The sequence below is a fragment of the Rhinolophus sinicus genome, chromosome 2 (genome assembly GCF_057876585.1).
Source record: "Rhinolophus sinicus isolate RSI-liver-muscle chromosome 2, RSI-T2T, whole genome shotgun sequence".
Taxonomy (NCBI): domain Eukaryota; kingdom Metazoa; phylum Chordata; class Mammalia; order Chiroptera; family Rhinolophidae; genus Rhinolophus; species Rhinolophus sinicus.
Window position 1 is genome coordinate 17,431,438 of NC_142502.1, and position 19,232 is coordinate 17,450,669.

Sequence of the window (19,232 nt, forward strand, 5' to 3'; positions counted from 1 at the left end):
GTCATTATTTTCTAAACAATACAGTATAGCAACTATTTATATAGCATTTACATTGGATTTAGGTATCATAAGTAATCTAGAGATGATTTAAAACATGCAGGAGGATGTGTGGAGGTTATATGCAAATCATATGCCATTTTATTTAAGGACCTTGAGCATCTGTGGATGGTGGTATCTGTGGGGGGTCCTGGACCCAATCCCTTGCTGGTACTGCATACTGCTGTACTTCTACTAGTCTTATACTTTAATGTAATGGATGCAGAACATATGGAATTCTAGAAACAAAGTGTTAGATATCTAAGTTTCCCAAAGGGTTAGGATTCAATAAGCCCCAAATGCAATAGGTTGTTTCTAAATTGAAGAGTAATCTGATGGTCTTTACCCTTTGTAAAGGAAAGATAAAAATGGTTTTTATGTCCAACGACAAAAGATAACAAAAAATACAGGAAACCCGTACATCCCAGGCAACTACTAAATATTATGCTGCCAAATATTTAACATCATGGAAAAATGTTAATGATAGTGTCAAGTGAAAAAGCTGGTTTCCAAACAGAACATAAAATTTAATTCCACGGTGCAAAAAAAGTATACATATGTACACACACACTATATGCATAGAAGAAATAACCAAAGGATATATGGCAAAATGTTAGCATTGCCTATGTCTAGGTATTTATACTATACATATTTTAGTTTCAGTCCCTTTGTATGTATTTCTTAAACTTTCTACAAGTTGTCAGATTTATAAGAAAAAAGCAGTTAACATTTTGTGTATTAGTTTAAGATACAAGGTGGTTATAGCAATGGTTTACCAGCTCTGAACGTGAGTTCATTTAAATCATACGTGGACGTTAAGAGAATATATACAGTCTGTTTATGGAAAGGTGATTCATTGTTATTTAGGAATGATTTACATGATTCTTACTAAAGTATACAATTTATATGTTTTTCTTTCACTTATAATGGAAGGAATTGATAGAACATACGCCTACTTTTTTTAAAGATGGAATTATTGCAATCATCTAAGATAATTTTGAATGTGATAAGACCTTGTGTTCAAATGCCTAATTCTAAAGATAAGGAGACTGAAATTTAGTAATAAAATTTTAATTAAATTCTCGTATACCTTCTATCAAGAAGTAATCACACACACATACACACCATAAATGATACTGCATTTCCTGGCCTTGAATACTTACCATCTTCTCTAATGAAAATATCTTCTTTTCAAACAAATAGAGAGGTGTAAAAGTAGCATATACAAGCATGTAAGGGGACGATGTTGCTGAAGAACCTGCAAAAATAAACATATATCGTGTCATGAAAATTCTGGCCAAAATGAGACTGCCAGTAGGTCATTGCAGACTGTTCAATTTCTTTAATGAACATTAGGATAGAATAAAAAGTTAAAGAATTTGAATTAAAGATAATACCTTACCTTTGCTGGTGAAAAATAGGTAAATGATTCTAAATGTATTTAATAAACGTTAAATCTCAAATGTGCATCTATTTTATAGAATATCTCACTAATTTTACCTTAATTAATCGCACCATTTAATTGCTAAAGAAATCATTTTATTTCACTGTAAAAATGTTACTGCATAAACTTACCGGTCATCAGTCAATGTAACTTAGAATGGTCTACAAATAATTATGTTCAAAGTAGTGATTTTAACATTGAGACATTTCTTAGCTTTCACAGATAAAAAATCTTTATCTTGAATTTAAAGAAGTCCAGGAGTTTTCATGTCATTTCAAAAAGAAAGAAAACATAAATAAATAAATAAATCCTTCCGTGAAGAAGGAAAACATAAGTAACTCAGTTTAGAATGTCTAATGCTTGTAGAATTTACTTCTGAGCTTCACTTATTTATGTGCTCCTCAACATCCTGGATATTACGATATTTGATTCAGTATCCTCTTGTTCTTTAAAGATTCTAGCCAAAATAACATACTTTATTTTTATTTATTGCCTTTATCTTTAATTTAAAAGTTTTGTTTTATTCCTTTACAAATTCAAGCACTTCTAATCAATTGTATTAGATATGTTTCTTGAAGAATAGGATCTTCAAAGCCACAAAATATAAATTAGATATGAGCCCAGGATCTCTCTAGAATTGATTAAGATATAAAACATGACAAAATTATAAAAACATATTTTTACATTTAAAAATCAAACTTTGTATATTTTTCATGGAGCAGAACTCTGAACTGAGGAAGTTTTATTCCAAAACCTAAACTATAAACCGCATTTCGTGTCTTGAGACTGACCTTAACTATGAGTTTGGTAGAAAAAAAGGCATTGTCACCTTTATTTTCACAAAGAAAGAAACTTAGAGAAAGGTCTAGTCATTTTTCACAATGATGATGAATTATCGGTAACTTTGGAAATGTTATGTCATCCACTATCAAAAAAGATTGCTTAAGGCATCAATACAAGAAAACAATTTTTAATACAGAATTAAAAATATAATGACTAGTGACTCTTCTCTACCAAATCACCAGACATGTTTCTATAAAAACTAAAAAGCCATAATTATTAAAATGTCCTCACAAAAAACATAATAATTATTTAAAAAGATGATAAAATGAAAAACATAACTAGATAAAGCATAATGCTGGAGGAAAATGAATGTGTTTTCAACCATGTAATAAGTGGTGAGCTGAGAATTATAACCTGCATTCTGGAAGCACCAAGATAGATGACCCAATATTAGGAATATAAAGTCTTTAAAAAAGATCACATATATAATATATATTATATAATCTTAAAAATATTACATATGTAATATATATATATATATATATATATATATATAATTTATTCATACAGAGAAGGACATATACTAATATCTATGGTAATATATGCACTTATATAAATATATTTATGTTTTGTATAATTGTATATTATCTAGAATATATGACATAATATATTTACACAGTACAATATGTATTTCATAATATACTAATACATAATATACATGTTAGTATATGTTCTTCATATAAGCACTTCTCCTGTGACTGTTGTACCATACGAACTTGGACAACCTTGGCTTCTGCCTCATACATAGGACCTTGCCCTATGTAATATCCATACCCACACAATTATGGGCAACCTTAAGCCAGCTTATTTAGATATGTTGAAACAGGAGATACACATTTCTATGTTCCAAAGATTTCCAATGTTTTAGGAAACAGCTAAAGTAGTCATTATCCTAGGAGAGTAAGAGCTTACAGTCTGAAAGAGACTGCAGAGAATATTGCACATCTGATGAGGGTCTTGAACCGTGAAGTGACCATTTGAATTTGTCCTTTTCCTTTTCCTTTTCCTTTTCTCCGTCTTTACTCCTCTTCTTCCCAACGTCTTTGGAATCTGATTTCTCTAACATATTTAAAAATACAACAGATATCTTTTAAGTGTAAAGCCTCAAACTATATTTCTTATTCAGTCATTGTGTTGAAGAAAAGCCAAAATCATAGCATGATTTAAATGTAAAACAATAGCCACAAGTTTCCCCAAACACTACTCAGTTCTCATTAGAAACATTAAAGTAAAGCAAGACAAATTTTTGAAAATTGATGTGTATTGTGAAAGATCTGCAGCATTGTTTATTATTGACTACACATAATTTAATGTAAAATAGGGATGATCATTTGAATATGATTTATGCATATAAAATTACAGTGTCAGCTGAATTTTCCCATTTTAAAAACAAAACCCAAATAATAGCAAAGCATGTATTTAAAGTTGAGTCCTAAATGTGGCGCCATCTCATATCTTTGTTATTTGCAGCCTCCATCTCAAGTAAATACAGTTTACTACCTTCAGAATATCTTCTGTTGGAAACTGGATGCCAGACCAACATCTTTTTGCCAGCATGACTTGTGTTGTCAAGCCCTGTACACAGAACTATCTGTACCATTTGAATTTTTATTCATATTTACAGTTCTATGAAACGTGTTCTTCTTTACCTTAAAAAAAGAAATCCTCCAAGATTTTTTTATTCCCCAATGAAGCTCGTTCAATTTTGAAATAAAATACAGATTTCTGTCATTTCATTCTTTCATTATCTGCTTAATTTATGATTACTCTTGTTCAAGTTATTATTTTTTTAAATTTGCATAAATAAAAACTGTGACATTAACAACTTGTAATGTTCCTTAGCCTCTAAAGTCAACTTGTCTCATTATCTTAGCTTTTATTATAGATTTAACACCTAAGTTAGATACAAAAGTGAACATAACTATAACTTTAAGTGTAGGATGAAATATTTAACTAGGAAAGTAAAGTATAAAAACCAGGTTTTCAGAATTTTATTTTGTGGATTTTTCCATAAATATTTTACTTCACTGAATAAATTAATTAATTCATATAGAATTTTAAAATAGGACTTTAACAGACTTCAAACTCCTATTCAGAATTCAGAATTTAAAAATAATATAATTTATACTAAAAATTATGAATAGAAAAAAATACACTTTCACATAGAAATTTGGATAGTATGCAAGTGTTTACCAAAATGTGTTTTTGCTAATACCCTAAACAAATGTTTCCTCCTCTGTCATTTCATCCCACCCACCTAGCAAACTTCATCTAAATAAAGTTAACAGCTGATTCCTACTGGAGATAACCATTCCCTAGTTCTGCAGACCTCTGCTACATCTATTTTAAATCACCACGAGAAACTTCATCTTACACCTCCACCTCACTCTCAGCTCATAGACAGGCTTTATAAAGAGAGAAAATAGAAAGTAGCCTTTATCAGAAACACTCAACTTCTCCCTGTGAAATCCATTCACCCACCGACATCTACGTCAATCTTCTCTCATGGTCTATCTCCACCTGGTGGAATAGTGACGTTCTTGCTCTCTTTGGTTGGTCCAATCTCTCCAACTGGGCTCTCTGGATCTTGCTCTTCCTGACTTCTCAAGAAATATACACTATTGCTGTCATCTCAATGGGATCTTCTGAAGCATCACTTAAATGTACTGTCTCCCTTACTAGATGAAAAATATAAATATCCTGTGTGGGTCCACATATTCCCTGTCAGCTTCCACTTGGTAGCTTTTCTGTTCACAAACTTCTAATAGGGTTGTTTGTACATTATTTTACTTTCCACTTACTTCTTAACACTCTCCAATATGTCTTCCACTCCCAATCTTCACCAGTGCCCAATGTATTCAACAGATAAATATGAGTTCCCATCATGTTTCAACCCACATTATTTGACACAGACTATCTCTCTGATTCTTGAAACACTCTCCTTTTGATTTTAGTAGCACTATGCTCTGCTGATTTTCTTCCTACTTCTCTGGCCATCCTTTAGCCTCCTTTGTCAGATCATCATTTTTTACCTAGCCCTCAGATGTTTAACCTCTTTAAGGCTCAGCCTCAAGCAGCCTAGTCTTCTCACTCAATGCTGTCTCCTTGGGAACATCATCCATAGTTTAATTTAGCATGCATTGGTCAATGATTCCAAAATGTACATCACCAGCCTGGAACTCCCGGCGTGAAAATTCCACTTGATTTTTCTCAAAAGGTACCTCAAATTCAATTATGTTCAAAATAATTTTGTGATCTCTCCTCATAAAGCCATTCCTTTTTCAGCAGCCATTCCTTTTTTCAGTTAAGGGTGCCACTTTTTTTACTTTTCAAATATCTCTCAAATTATTCAACTTATCGGCAACTTGACTGTGACTACCCTACTACCCTACTCCCAGCTACCACTGTCTCTACATGAGCTCATACAAGTGTCTCCAGACTGTTTTTTCTATATCCACTCACCTCACCAACCCCCTCCCCCAAGGTCCTCATCCCCACGCTAAGGTCCTTTCTCCTCAAAGAACCAGAATATGCTTTTGTAAATGTGATTTAGGTCATGACTGTCTTCTAAGCTCTTCATTAGCTATCAATTATTCTTATGATAATGATCAATTATCTTAACATGACCTAGAAGATTTTATAGGATCATGTGCCTACTTCTCCAGGTTCTTCTCAAGCCATTTTATACCACATGTCCTTTTCTCCAGCTAAACACATCTTCTGCCAGGTCTTCCAAAACAATGTCATTCTTCCGACTGCCTCCCAACCTTTTACCTGCTATTTCCTCTACTTAGGATATTCGTCTCTCCACAATCCCTCATCTTCTTCTAGATACCCCTCTCATCTTTGCAAACACAGCTCAAAGTATCTTAGGGAATTCATCCATATGCCCCAGACTAGGTCGCCCCATATGAACTCCCACAGTTCACTGTATTTCCATCTAAGGCTCATGTCTCGGTATATGGATACAATTTTTTAAATTAATGTTTGTCCTTCTCACTTGATAATAAGCTCTAGGAGGCAACTTTCACATCTGATTTTGTTCACAAAGTTATCATTAATTCCTGGACCATTTATTAGTATTCTACTCAGTAGTGTATTGGATGGATAGACAGATGTTAATTTGTGATACATGAGAAAGGGCTTCTAGGTTCAAATTAATTTGGGGATATACTGAATAAAACAAATTTAATCAGGCTTCTCCCCCCCCCTTTTTATTTATTTTTTTTGCTTTCTTTCATAAACTACTGCACGTTAGGTCATCTCAAAAAGGGTTGTGATATGCAGATATCACTAAAACACTTGATCTTGGTATATTTTTGAGGAACATTTATAAGAACAATTTTTGTGTAGCATACTGTGGGAAATGCTGGTAAATAAGATCCTGAATAAGGAATAGTTGGACAATATTTTATAAAACAAATATTTGAAAGATCATAATAGATGTTATCAAACTATACAAAAAAGCTGAGTATTTTCTAGTATATTTAATTATCCTTTACTACACGAGCATTATTTGTATGCATAACTATATAAAATATTTTAGAAGATAGAAAATAAAAAAATTACTCAAAATATATTAAATTTAAAAAATATATTTCCCACTTTAAGAAGATAAATAATCCTAAACTTTATAAAATAATTAGACTTTTCTTCTCAAATTTGAACTTCCATTTTAAAATAAATGGTCAATAAATCATAATCTAATCCTATCCATTTCACATTTCCTGAAAAAATAAACAGGACAATTTTTCTCCTTTGCTGTTTTGGTCAATTTCACCCTACATATAACACATAAGAATGATGTATTTGATGGAAATTGGAAACTTGATGTGTCTTCCTAAATTAATACTATATTAATTTAGTATCATCAAAATGTATAACTGCCTTTCGTTTTTAACGAGAGTAAAATACGGAACAATAATTAACATACAGTCAGCACCATTACAAATTCTGAAATCCTAGCAAGGAAGGATCTTAATTATTTCCACAACACTTAATACATGATAATGACAATAAAGAATCATTAAATTCACCAATGATTGTAAAGCATCCGTATTGAGTAACATTGTGATATAAAATGTCTTACCCTTTGGAACTTTGTCACTTTTCTCAAGTAATTTTAGTGTTGTCACTGAAGTTTCAGATTTGAATTCTTTGCCATCTTTCACTTCTTTGCCATCTTTCACTTCTTTGCCATCCTTCACTTCTTTGCCATCCTTCAATTCTTTCCCTGATTCTTTTAATTTGGTATCGATCACTGTTAGTTTGCTTTCAGAGCTTGACTCCTCTGACAGCTTAAAATCAGGCAATATTTCTTTTAAGAGCTCCCAAACTTTGTCCATATATCCTGGGCTTTGAGAAGACACATCAACATTAATTTCCAAATTAAGCTTTTCCCTCCACATCAACAAATTACTGACAGGAAAAAAAATCAACTTACTATTTCACAAGACTGATTTCAATAGTGACATCAAGTATTAGTTAAAAACACCGTTATGTGTTCCTTCATTCAATAAGCTTTGGTTGAATGCCTGCTATGTGCTGGGCTTTCTTGACAGGAAGAGAACAAAAAAGGATTTCTGGTTCAAGATGGAAACACACAAGAATCTTGAACTGACCAATTCCCATGAACACCCTGAATCTACAGCTACATACAGAAAAATTTCCTCTGAAAAAAAACCCCAAACTAGCTGAGCGATTCTTACACATTTGGTGAATGTGAAAAAACCCACATGATGCAAGTAGGAGAGGCTGAGAAACAATCTCGCCATAAATCCTGCAACTGCAGGGATCGCACAACTCTGAACTTCCCCCTGAAGAGCAAAGGGTTTGAAACTCACATCTAGCACCCTAACATTTAAGACCTTCCCCTGAGAAATGACTCCTCAAAATATCTAGCTTTGAAAGCTCACAGATGCATCCACAAGATGCAAGAAGCTATAGCAAACTCAGAAACAGTTTTTAAAAGGCTCACACAGACTCACCCACCCCAGGGCCCAGAGCAGAAACAGCAGACTTTCTGTGAAAGAGGTTTATTTGCTTATCTTAAATCACTGGCTCCAGGGGCAGGCTTCTAATTAAACACACAGCTAAGGGCCAACTGCAATCCTCTCCAGAGACCCAGAGGGCAGGCACTATTTTCATGCTCCCTCTTTGCCATGCATCATCCATTTATGATAAAAACTCTCAACAACGTGAGTATAGAGAGAACATACTTCAACATAATAAAGGACATATATGACAAGCCCATAGCTAACATTGTACTCAATGCTGAAAAGCTAACGCTTCCTCTAAGATAAGCAACAAGACAAGGATACCCACTCTCACCACTTTTATTCAATATAGTATTGGAAGTCCTAGCCAGAGTGATTAGGGCAACAAAGAGAAACAAAAGGCATCCAAAGTTGAACGAAAAAACCACAAGTCTCAACATTTGCAGATGGCCTTATATTACATATGGAAAACTCTAAAGACAACACACACACACACACACACACACACAAACTGTTAGAACTAATAAAATAATTCAGTAAAGTTACAAGATATAAAATCAATATACAAAATCTGTTGTGTTTCTATACACTAATAAACTATCAGAAAGATAAATTTTAAAAAATAACCCCATTTACAATGGCATCAAAAAAGAATAAAATACCTAGGAATAAATTTAACCAAAGATGTGAAAGACCTGTACACTGAAACCTATAGGACATTGATAAAAGAAATTGAAAAGACACAAATTAATGGAGAGATATCTCATGCTCATGGATTGAAACAACTAATATTGTTAAAATATCCATACTACCCAAAGCCATTTACAGATTCAGTATAACCCCTATCAAAATTTCAATGGCATTTTTTTCACAAAAATAGAAAAAATTGTCTTAAATTTGCATGGAACTACAAAGACCCCAAATAGCAAAAGTAATCTAGAGAAAGAAGAACAAACTGTAGGCATCGCATCATGCTTCCTGACTCCAAACTGTATTACAAAGATACAGCAATCAAAATAGTATGGTACTGTCATAAAAACAGACACATAGATCAGTAGAACAAAATAGAGAACCCAGAAATAAACTCACACATATGCAGTCAATTAATTTATGACAAAGGAGCCAAGAATATATAATATAAAAAAGATAGTCTTCTCATTAAATGGTGTTGGGAAAACTGAACAACCATATACAAAAGAATGAAATTGGACCACTATCTTACACCATACACAAAATCAACTCAAATTGGATCAAAGACTTGAATATAAGGCCTAAAACCATAAAACTGAGAGAAAACATAGTCAGTAAGCTCTTGGTGTTGGTTTTGGCAATGAGTTTTTAGATTTGACACCAAAAGCAAAGACACCAAAAGCAAAAGTAAACAAGTATTGCAAATGGAAAGTGTTATTCTTAGTCAAATACTGGGCTGCCAAGTAAATGGGGTAAGAGAAGTGACCACTGGATTTGACATTAAGATCTTTGTTGACCTTCAGAAGAAACATTTCACTGGTGTGGTGGAGAATGCAATATGTAGATGATGTACTATAAAATCATACACTTTTACTAACCAATGTCACCCCAATAAATTTAATGAAAATTAAAAAAAAAAAATCTTCAATTTTTTTATTACTATTATTAAAATGGTCTCCTTAAAATTATGAAAGTTTGTGAACACTTTTTAATTTTCATGTATGATTCTAGCAAGAGACAATTCACAGTTTTTAGTTAACTGATTTTCTAGTTGTGAATTATTCTGATCTCCTCCTTTGTTACCATTCTCTCATAGACTTCTGATTATTTCATGTCTCTGGTATCTTTACTGACTACTGTGCAGGGAAAATTAAGGTAAAATATATAAGGAAACAGAATTCATCCTGAAATTCTCAAGGAATTTTGCATAATGCTATAAAATGTTATTTGCCCAAATGTTTTGTAAAATGTAACATTTTTTGAAATTTTCTTAGACTAAAAATGTGTTAGTTAAAGAAACCTTACTGGGGAAGAAAGAAAAAAATCTATGAGTAACTTAATGGTCAAACTTACTGGAGAGAAATGACTTCTGGTAACCATCCCGTGAGTGCATGAATAACTGTGAACTCTCCCAGTTCTCTCCTCTCTGCTTCATGGATGCTAACAAAGCAAATGCACAATAGCATAGTTAATAAAATTTGAAAACACAGAGAGGTATATTAGACATAAGACTATCTAATAAATAGTGATATAATAATAAATGTAGGGGTCATACTGGTTATACATTACAGCACAAGAAAATACTATTCCAACAGTCAGATGACTTGTTTTGTTAAAGGACTTAAGTAGATCCAATGATAAAATGCCATGTCTATTTACAAAGTATACTTATAAGCTTTGTTTTAAAAGTATATACAATTTTTTAAAAAGATATAAATTAATGTTATATAAATATTCATACATGTTATGTATTTTAATATGTAAATGTAGATAATACATACATGTTATATGTCCAATATATTATCATATTGTTCTTTTAAAAATGGAATAGTGTCCTTTATCTTTCTGGTTTCAGTTATTATTCTAAGATGCCTATGAGGCCATGTCAGTCTCATACATGGCAGGTCAAGGTCAAGATGGGCATCAGACATCCTTAATTAAATCCTTAGATAATTTCAGAGAAACTAGAAATATCTGTTCTATCCTGTACAAATGAGTGGATCTACCAGCATAACAAAGTAAGAAGAATGTGATTGGCCAAATATCACTGTTCTCATTGTAGGTCTTTTATTATTTTTTTTTTTTCTGAAGTGATCATTCTATTTATATTAACATATAAATGCCATATCCCTATTCTGCCCAGGAGTCATAGTTTCAGTCCACCATATGCCAAAGGTGGTGACCAATGAATTTATGTGTCTACATATGTCAAAGATAACAAGTATTTATTGGGATAATTCACAATCTAGTCTAAACTCCTTTGTGGATAATCACACTTAAGAAGTGACTATACAAACCTCATAGAAATAATCCTTTTTCCTTTGCGTAGCTCAGTGATATTGAAACAATTACTCAATGTTAGGTTTTAATGTAGAAAGCTAAAACTCATGACAAATAAAATCTGAGAAAAACGTGTAGACAAATATAAATTGTACCACGTAGTGCACATCTCCCCTAGAAAGCCTAGGAAATGTCTTACATGTAGTCTGACCCTTTATTTTTAGGCTGAGTTTATTTATTTACTTTTTTAAAAATAACAATAATTCTATTACTCAAGTTGCTATAAAATTCTATTGAACTATAGCTTTAAGAAAGACAAAATACCACCCCAATTATTCAGGTCATACATTCAATGCTTCACTGCCCTTGCAGCTCTAATTTTCAGAACTTCAAATGAAGACCGACAATTAGGAACATTGTTTTTTTTCAAAAGAAACACACATAGTTTTCATCAATGTGAATACTTGGTAGTATTCAGCTACCTAAAAAGATCTGGGTTGAGTTTTTAAAACAACGTTGAAATTAAGGGCTGCAAGCTGGGTGAAACAAATTCCCAACAGAAAACTGAGGGTTAGTGAAAGAAAAGAGACATAGAGGATGACAGTAGGAGTGGCTGTTTTGTCATGTAGCGCTGGGAGAGAAAAAGAAAGGGGAGCCTAAAGAAAATCCACAAAAAGGAGACCTGGTTTCTGATGGACAGTTCTGTGTTTATAGAAGGGGAGGGGGCTGAGCTTTGAGCAAATGACTGATGTGGTCTGTGAAAGCATATGGGTGTGTGCTGTTGGTGAGATGCTATGGCACAGAGCAAGGCAGTGGGGGGCAGGGGGTGTCAAATTCAAGCTGGTGCAGAGTAGGTGAGCATTCTCCCACCAAGGAAAGACACCAACCAAGTTGCCATGCATTGGCAACTCCAGCATCTAAGCTTTTTTGCATTGCTAGGGCCAGGATGGAATGAGCACAGGTTTCTGTGAGTGGAAGCTAAGAGAATAAACACAGCAGGCTCTCATCTATGTTGCTGCACAAGTCATGAAAGAATGTAAGACATAAGTAGATTTCACAAGAATATTGAAGAAATGTGAATGGTTCTCATCATGAATGTATTAAAAAGGACCAATGTTACCAAAAGCGTGAGGAGCACATTGACATCCTTCAGAACAGTTCAGAGTTTTCAAGACTAGTGTTGTGGTTACAGAACCTAAACCTTTAACTAGATTCCAGTATATATTATTCAGAATTTAGATAAACCAGTATGTTCCCCTACAAAACAACTTCTCTCTATTAAGCTGCAACATTATTTTCTATGATTGACTTTCCATTCATAGTCAGAGAACATTGTGTACAGAAGTTTTTTGAGTATTTTTACTGGGGGGAATTTTATTTTATTGCTGGCTAACCCAATATTTCAAATTAGTGGCTTTGGCATATTCATTTTTATATGAGAAAGTTTACATTGTTTGGAAAGAATGCTTTTTTTTAAATTGATGTTTTAAAACATAAAGCTATGGAATATTGATGTGGTAGAGTTGTTATTACTGTGGTTTGCCTTTTTGTTTTCATACAAATGAGTGACAATTCCACATTCTACGTACTCAACATTTGCCAGCTTAATGATAGCTTTACACAAAAGCATTGGCCAGAGTTCAAATTCACAAGTTGTAGCTGGAAGCAATAGATTGTTATCTTCATCGAAAGGCAGAAAATCATCAATTGTTATCTTTCTCCAGCAACCCTAAAAATGAAAACAAAGAAATATACTATCAATGATTTATATTATTTTCTCTCATATGTTTTTGGATACTGCTGACATTATTGTTTACTGTTCTATAATTTTAAATTCTTACATCTAAAGACTGACATATTGGTTTTCAATACTACTTTGGCTGAGAATTTTAGCTTATTATTTTATTTAATGTCATTATGGCATATCCAAATGAGGGCATACATGACCATCCTTATGTATGAGGTCTTGTAAGCACCTTCTTGGGTGCCCCATCTTACATAACACAATAAGTTAAAGGGTTTCAAATAGCAGAGCCAAAACATTACACAACCATGGATAAATTTGGGCATAATTAAATAGCTTAATATAGTCATAATGAAAATTCTGCAAATATAACTTAAGTAATTATCATTTATCCTGATAGGCTTAGTGATCTTATGCTTCCAATGACCATGTTACTCCTACTCCTAATTAACTATCTAGTTTCTTAACTTTAATACTTTATTTAATAAAATCATTATGTTAACCTACAGGCATATTACTTCATAACTAAAAGCTTGCGATAACATTAATGATCGAGAGCTCAAAGATTTTTTCAACTTCAGTTTTACATGTGAAATATTATTATGAATTCATTCCTTTGCCCAAGAAATGTTTTCAGCAGTGATACAAGCATCGTGAATCCAAAGACTGACATAACACAGGGCCTATACCACTGAATTTTTATAGTTCAATGAAGGAAGAAATATATGTAAACAATATAAAATACAATATGTCCCAAGTGCTCTAGGACTAGAAAAGAAAGCGTAACTAATTCTTCTGATGTCTTCACATGAAGGTGGCATTTGTACTGAAGAGTCAAGGAACAGTATATTTTCCCCAGGTAGATAGGAGCAATAGGGTGAAAAATGTTTTCTTGGTGTGACGTTTGTAACTATGAACTCACATTGCTTTATTTAGTGGTTATTTCTTATATTTTTCTTTCCTAATAGATGATAAATCAAAATGGAATCCTAAGAAATGCTCAAGAAACTCACAGAAGGACAGGAAAAGGGAAACAAATACAATAAAATCACAGACTTAAATCCTAATTATATCAAATATAAAGTACACACAAATTAAAACACAAGAGTAACTTAAATATACTTATCAAAATTAAGAATTTGCATATATTTTGATAAAAAGATTCATGATACATGCAGAAATCCTAGAAAAAATATAGTAATGCAAATGGGCAAAAATATATACACAAAGATGCTATTTTACAGCGTTGTTTGTACTGGTACAACACTGGTCATAGCCTAAACGTCAACATGAAATTAGCAAAATATGCATTAACATTCTTACATTCAGTCAATGGAGTGCAAGGTAGATCAATATATATTAGCCCAAAAATGTACATGGTTAGGAAAAAATGCTTGTACTACATGATCTTATTGTTACTAGTAGGTTTATATATGTTTATAAGAAAAAAGTTTAGGAGGATTTACAGAAATCATTTACTATGATGGTCTAACTAGGTAGAATCTGGGAACTTTCATTTTCTACTTGGAACATTTTAATAATGTTTGAACTTGTTTTATTAATACCATGTATAATGTTAATAATAATGAAAAAAGAACAAGAATGTTTGTATTTTGGAAAAAAGTAATTGAATGTTAGAAAAATTTGCCATGGCATATATCTTGAAAAGACTGTTTCTCAAGTTTAAAGAACCACAAAAATGTGGCTGGTGGGGGGAGAGTTTCTTTCACATGCTGGACAGCAGGTTCTGCCCAGAGATTGATTCAGGGGCTTTGGGTTGGAGGGTGGGAGACAGCATGGATGGTGCTGATGCTGGTGGTTTTCTGCACCTGACAGTTTCAGAAACTGAATTCTATAATAATCTTGTACCTTAAAAGTATAAGGATTAATCAGAAACAAAAGTTAATGCATTTTTTTATATCAATGCATTGATGGCAACTAGGGAAAATGTGTATTTTCTCTGTTTATTCAGAGACAAATGAAAGTGTTGGGACAGAGAAAGGCTGCCAAGTGCAATGCATATTTCAAGTTGAGAGCAACAACTTAATTGCTTCTTTCAAGGAGCCAAAAAATGCTGACGTTGGAAAGTACCTGATGAAACTGTATTTGGCCCAGTAGCGGTATTAATCACTGCAGGTTAAATAAGAGAGAAAACTGCTTTGTTTTATAATGCTGTTATTTTTTCTTTCTTTTTTTTTAATTAAAGTTTATTGGAGTGACAATTGTTAGTAAAGTTGCATAGATTTCAGGTGTACAATTCTGTATTACATCATCTATAAGGAATTCTTTTATGAGAAAAAGGATAAGCTGGTGTGAAACTATACTTTACATGTCACATAGATAGGCTCAGAGAGAGATTGGTCTGCCTTGAAGAACTGATTAAGGCAAATGCTTCATGGGACAATAGGAGAAAGGGAGAAGAATATAAGTAATAAGGCAGAGAAGGAAAATTGTTTAATAAGAAAAAGGTAAGAAAGCATCAATAAGTTGAAGATAAAAAGAAAGTGAGGAGGAGACTCAAGGGATACAAGATGTGACGAGGAAGGAAAATCAATGTAGGGTAGAAGATGTGTATTATATTATATTTAGATAATAAAATATATAATTATATATTAAGTATATTACATTATATTTTTATATTGTAATATAAAAACATATATTCAGTATATTATACTGAATCAAGTAATAGAAAGTAACAAGGCGTATTTTTATGAGCACTTGCTTAAATATTTGCTATGAAAAGCAAAGGATAGAAATGTAAATAGTAATTAGAATTGAAAGAGAAAAAAAATCAAAAATTAAATTGTGTATGTCTAGAAAAGGACAAAAATAGAAAAAAGGAACAATATAGTTTATTTTGTCAGAAGGAATGTACTAATTCTTTACTACACCTAATATATATATATATGCACACAGATGTTGACTCAGCCCTACCACCTGGGAATTATGTAGGAAAAGGTAGAACTTTCTGCCTCTAGCCTTGAGAGTACAACCAGAAAACCAGGCAGCCTTCTCTCTACAGTCTCTGAGACAGCCAAGTTCTTGTTTTCTGCCCTTGAAAAACTGCATCTATTTATTACCATTGCTACCAGGATTATTCTATATCCTTTCAAGGACTGTAATTCCAATTTTAAAGAATGGACCAAAGTGGAGGAGGACTAGTGGGAGAGTATTGTAATCTGGCTTGTGTATTTACCTTACGAAAAGAACTACAGATTGGATCAATATATGGATATAAGAAATACATGTTGAAGCAAAGCCTTGGTTGGAGAAAGCATCTAGAGGATACTAGCTTCTTATATATGTTTACATATAATACTGAATAAACTAAGTGATGGAGTGCTGCATGCTCCGTGTCCATTGCTTTGGAGAAGAATGAAGCAAAAACAAGAGGGGGTGGGCCAGGGCTTCAGACAGGGTAGAGGGTGAAGGCTTCAGAATGAGTGTCTTTAACACTAAAACCAGAAGATACTCAGGCATTGGCTATTGTGTTCTAAAACAAAAGTTTATTACCCAAATATTCCATATGTAACCAAATTAGCATTCGTATAACAACCACATATAAAGAAAATAGACCTCAATATTCAAAGTTACCTAAATTATAAAACATACATATTCTAAATGAGTAAAATTCTGAAATGCAAAACCCATCTAAACGAAAGACGAATCAAAATAAAATACTCAAGAGAGGGAAGCTGTGGTAGGAAAAAAAAAAAAAAAAAAAAACAATGATGAGGACCAACACCTTGTATATAGAGAATAAAGGATAAATAATTATAAATAAGTGTTCAAAGATCAATACCAGTAAAAATCTTTATTCAAAAAATGTATGTGCCAAGAAAACACTGACACAAAAGTACTAGGTTGATTTTGTTCTAAATATCAAAACAAATTATGAATTTACAATAATTAAAGCTATATCGTATTTGAATAGAATAAAAAACAGTAGAAGAAAACAGTGTCCAGAAACAAACACAAGTCCATATTGGAATTTAGTGTATGATAAAAATAGTTTTTAAAATCAGTGAGTAAAAGGTAGAACATTCAATATATACTGCTGGGGCAACTAGCTGAGATTCTGGAATAACAAAACAAACCAGTTCTTTATTTCTCATAATAGATAAAACAAATTAAATGCCCAAACATTAAAAAGGAAAGCAAGGAAGGAAGGGAGGGAGGGAGGGAGGGAGGGAAGGAGGGAGGGAGGGCGGGAGGGAAAGAGAGAGAGGGAAGGGGGAGGGAGGGCGGGAGGGAGGGAGGAAAGAAGGGCGGAAGGAAAGAAAAAAGAAAGGGAGGAAGAGAGAAAGAGAGAAAAGGAAACTATTATAATAGTATTGAGAATGTACTATTTCTCAGGACCTTTGCGAGTTTCTTTAACATAATTACTACACTTTATCTTCACCTGTATTTGTCTATGACGTGTTTTCTATTATCTTGAGAAATGCGGTCCCTTTGCCTTTGTGTGCAAGGGACCCTGAAGCCCTCACATTGCCCAACAATTCACCAAGAAATGCTGAGGGCCAGCAAAGCTTTCTCTGTCTAGTGAACAAGACTATGGCCATGCACTCCAGCACGTTGCGTACAAAATAATCCATATGGAACCAGTTGTGTCCCAGTGATCAGCAATCTAACAGCATTCCCCACGAGTCATTTCTTAGATGAAACCAATGAGGAAACGGAAGTCACTGCACATGAGGTTCAGTCTTTCTGACTGTCACCTGCCTGGCCCTCTTCCCTCAAGAGCTACATTATCTAAAGAGATAAGTTAAATGATCACATCAGAGTGAGATTTCCAAATTGGACTAAATACATTTTTTTAAATTTCTGAATGTGAGGAATCAATACAGTTAAAGATAAATAAATCACATTTTCTTTGCAAAATGGGATATAGTGTTGATAAATGTCGACCGCTATCTGGAAGGAAATTTGAAAAGAAGGATATAAGGAAGCAGAAAGAGAGGAGATGGGGTAGGGGAGAGAAACTTGACAGGGTTCTTTCAATGTTCTGATGCTGCATTGACATTCTTAATAAATTCTTAAACACCACCTCAAGTTTAGGCAAATTTGCAGATGTGGGGGCCAAGTACACAGGCTTTTGTCCTCTTCACTCTTCCCGTGTTTACCTTCTTTCTATAATCCCTCAACTCTATCCACCTTATATCTACTTTCTTACCACCATATCCTCCCTCTCACTGCTCTGCACACATTTAAAGCTCTAAAGTCTAGTCCGTCAAATCTGCCTCTTGATTGATAAATAAAGAAGATAAAGGAATTTAGGAAGTTATTTTTTCTTCTAACAACATTTTGACTTTCAAAGTCTACTGTTTTGCTGTGAATATTATAAATAAATACTCAAGTAAATAAATAGCCAGCCCCAAATCCTATTTTGGATATCTGAAGCTAAGATTACCTTCTTTACCTTCACCTTCCCACTGCAATAAGCCTATTATCTCCTAAGCATGGGTTCTTAAAATTCTCCATCTCAGGACAATAGATGGCTTGGGCTCATCAAGGAAAAAGTTATGTTCTTAGACATATAGAATGGAACGGTTAACTTTTCATACTTTTTCTACTCCCTCAAATGTCCAAGAACATTCTTTCTCAGGTACTTGACCTGTCACACAAGACCCCGCGCTCAGAAGCACCCCATGCTTGGTTTCAAGTATCGCTATCACTGTCCTGAAAATCCTAACAAGTTTTGAATGAGGGCTTCTGCAAATCACATAGCCGGACTCTGGGCCTTTAGAAAGAGCATTCCACTATTAAAAATCCGAAGGTGTCTAGCATAATCATAGTAGATTGCTAAATGTGGTGTGAGTCTATTTTGCCATATTAACCGAGGGCATTTTAATTCTTCATCTGTACATCCTACCATCCCATTTGCATGCAGAGGTAAAAATTTTCTGTGTTGGAGTAAGATTTTTAACATGAAAACAAATCTCAAGTTTAGAGCAACAGCAACAAAACAGGATGGGATTAGGCCCTTCATTGGCAGCAAATGCCAGGAGATAAGGAGCAGATCAAGCTCAAGCACTCCCTCATGCCCATGACCCTGAGACCACATCACAGAGGACAGGGTGAGAGAGGCAGGTGGAGACCTACCTGTCTGCACAGCCCACATACCTGAGAGGCAGAAGAGGCCCACCTGTCTGTGGTCTGGGCAGCACCAGTTTAAAAAGCACAGGAGACTGGATCACAG

At 33.6% G+C, this 19,232-nt stretch overlaps 1 protein-coding gene across 3 annotated transcripts in view; it reads right to left on the reverse strand.

The window, feature by feature from the left end:
* Positions 1 to 19,232, reverse strand: part of ADGB (androglobin) — a 144,554-nt gene that overhangs the window by 95,636 nt on the left and 29,686 nt on the right. For all 3 annotated transcript variants that reach the window (XM_088795404.1, XM_088795403.1, XM_074333688.2), the window contains exons 6-10: positions 12,879 to 13,018; positions 10,363 to 10,449; positions 7,413 to 7,678; positions 3,236 to 3,382; positions 1,200 to 1,294 (exon numbers count right to left, since the gene is read on the reverse strand). In XM_088795404.1, coding sequence (XP_088651530.1) covers positions 1,200 to 1,294; positions 3,236 to 3,382; positions 7,413 to 7,678; positions 10,363 to 10,449; positions 12,879 to 13,018 — 735 coding nt within the window. The remainder of the gene's footprint in view (positions 1 to 1,199; positions 1,295 to 3,235; positions 3,383 to 7,412; positions 7,679 to 10,362; positions 10,450 to 12,878; positions 13,019 to 19,232) is intronic.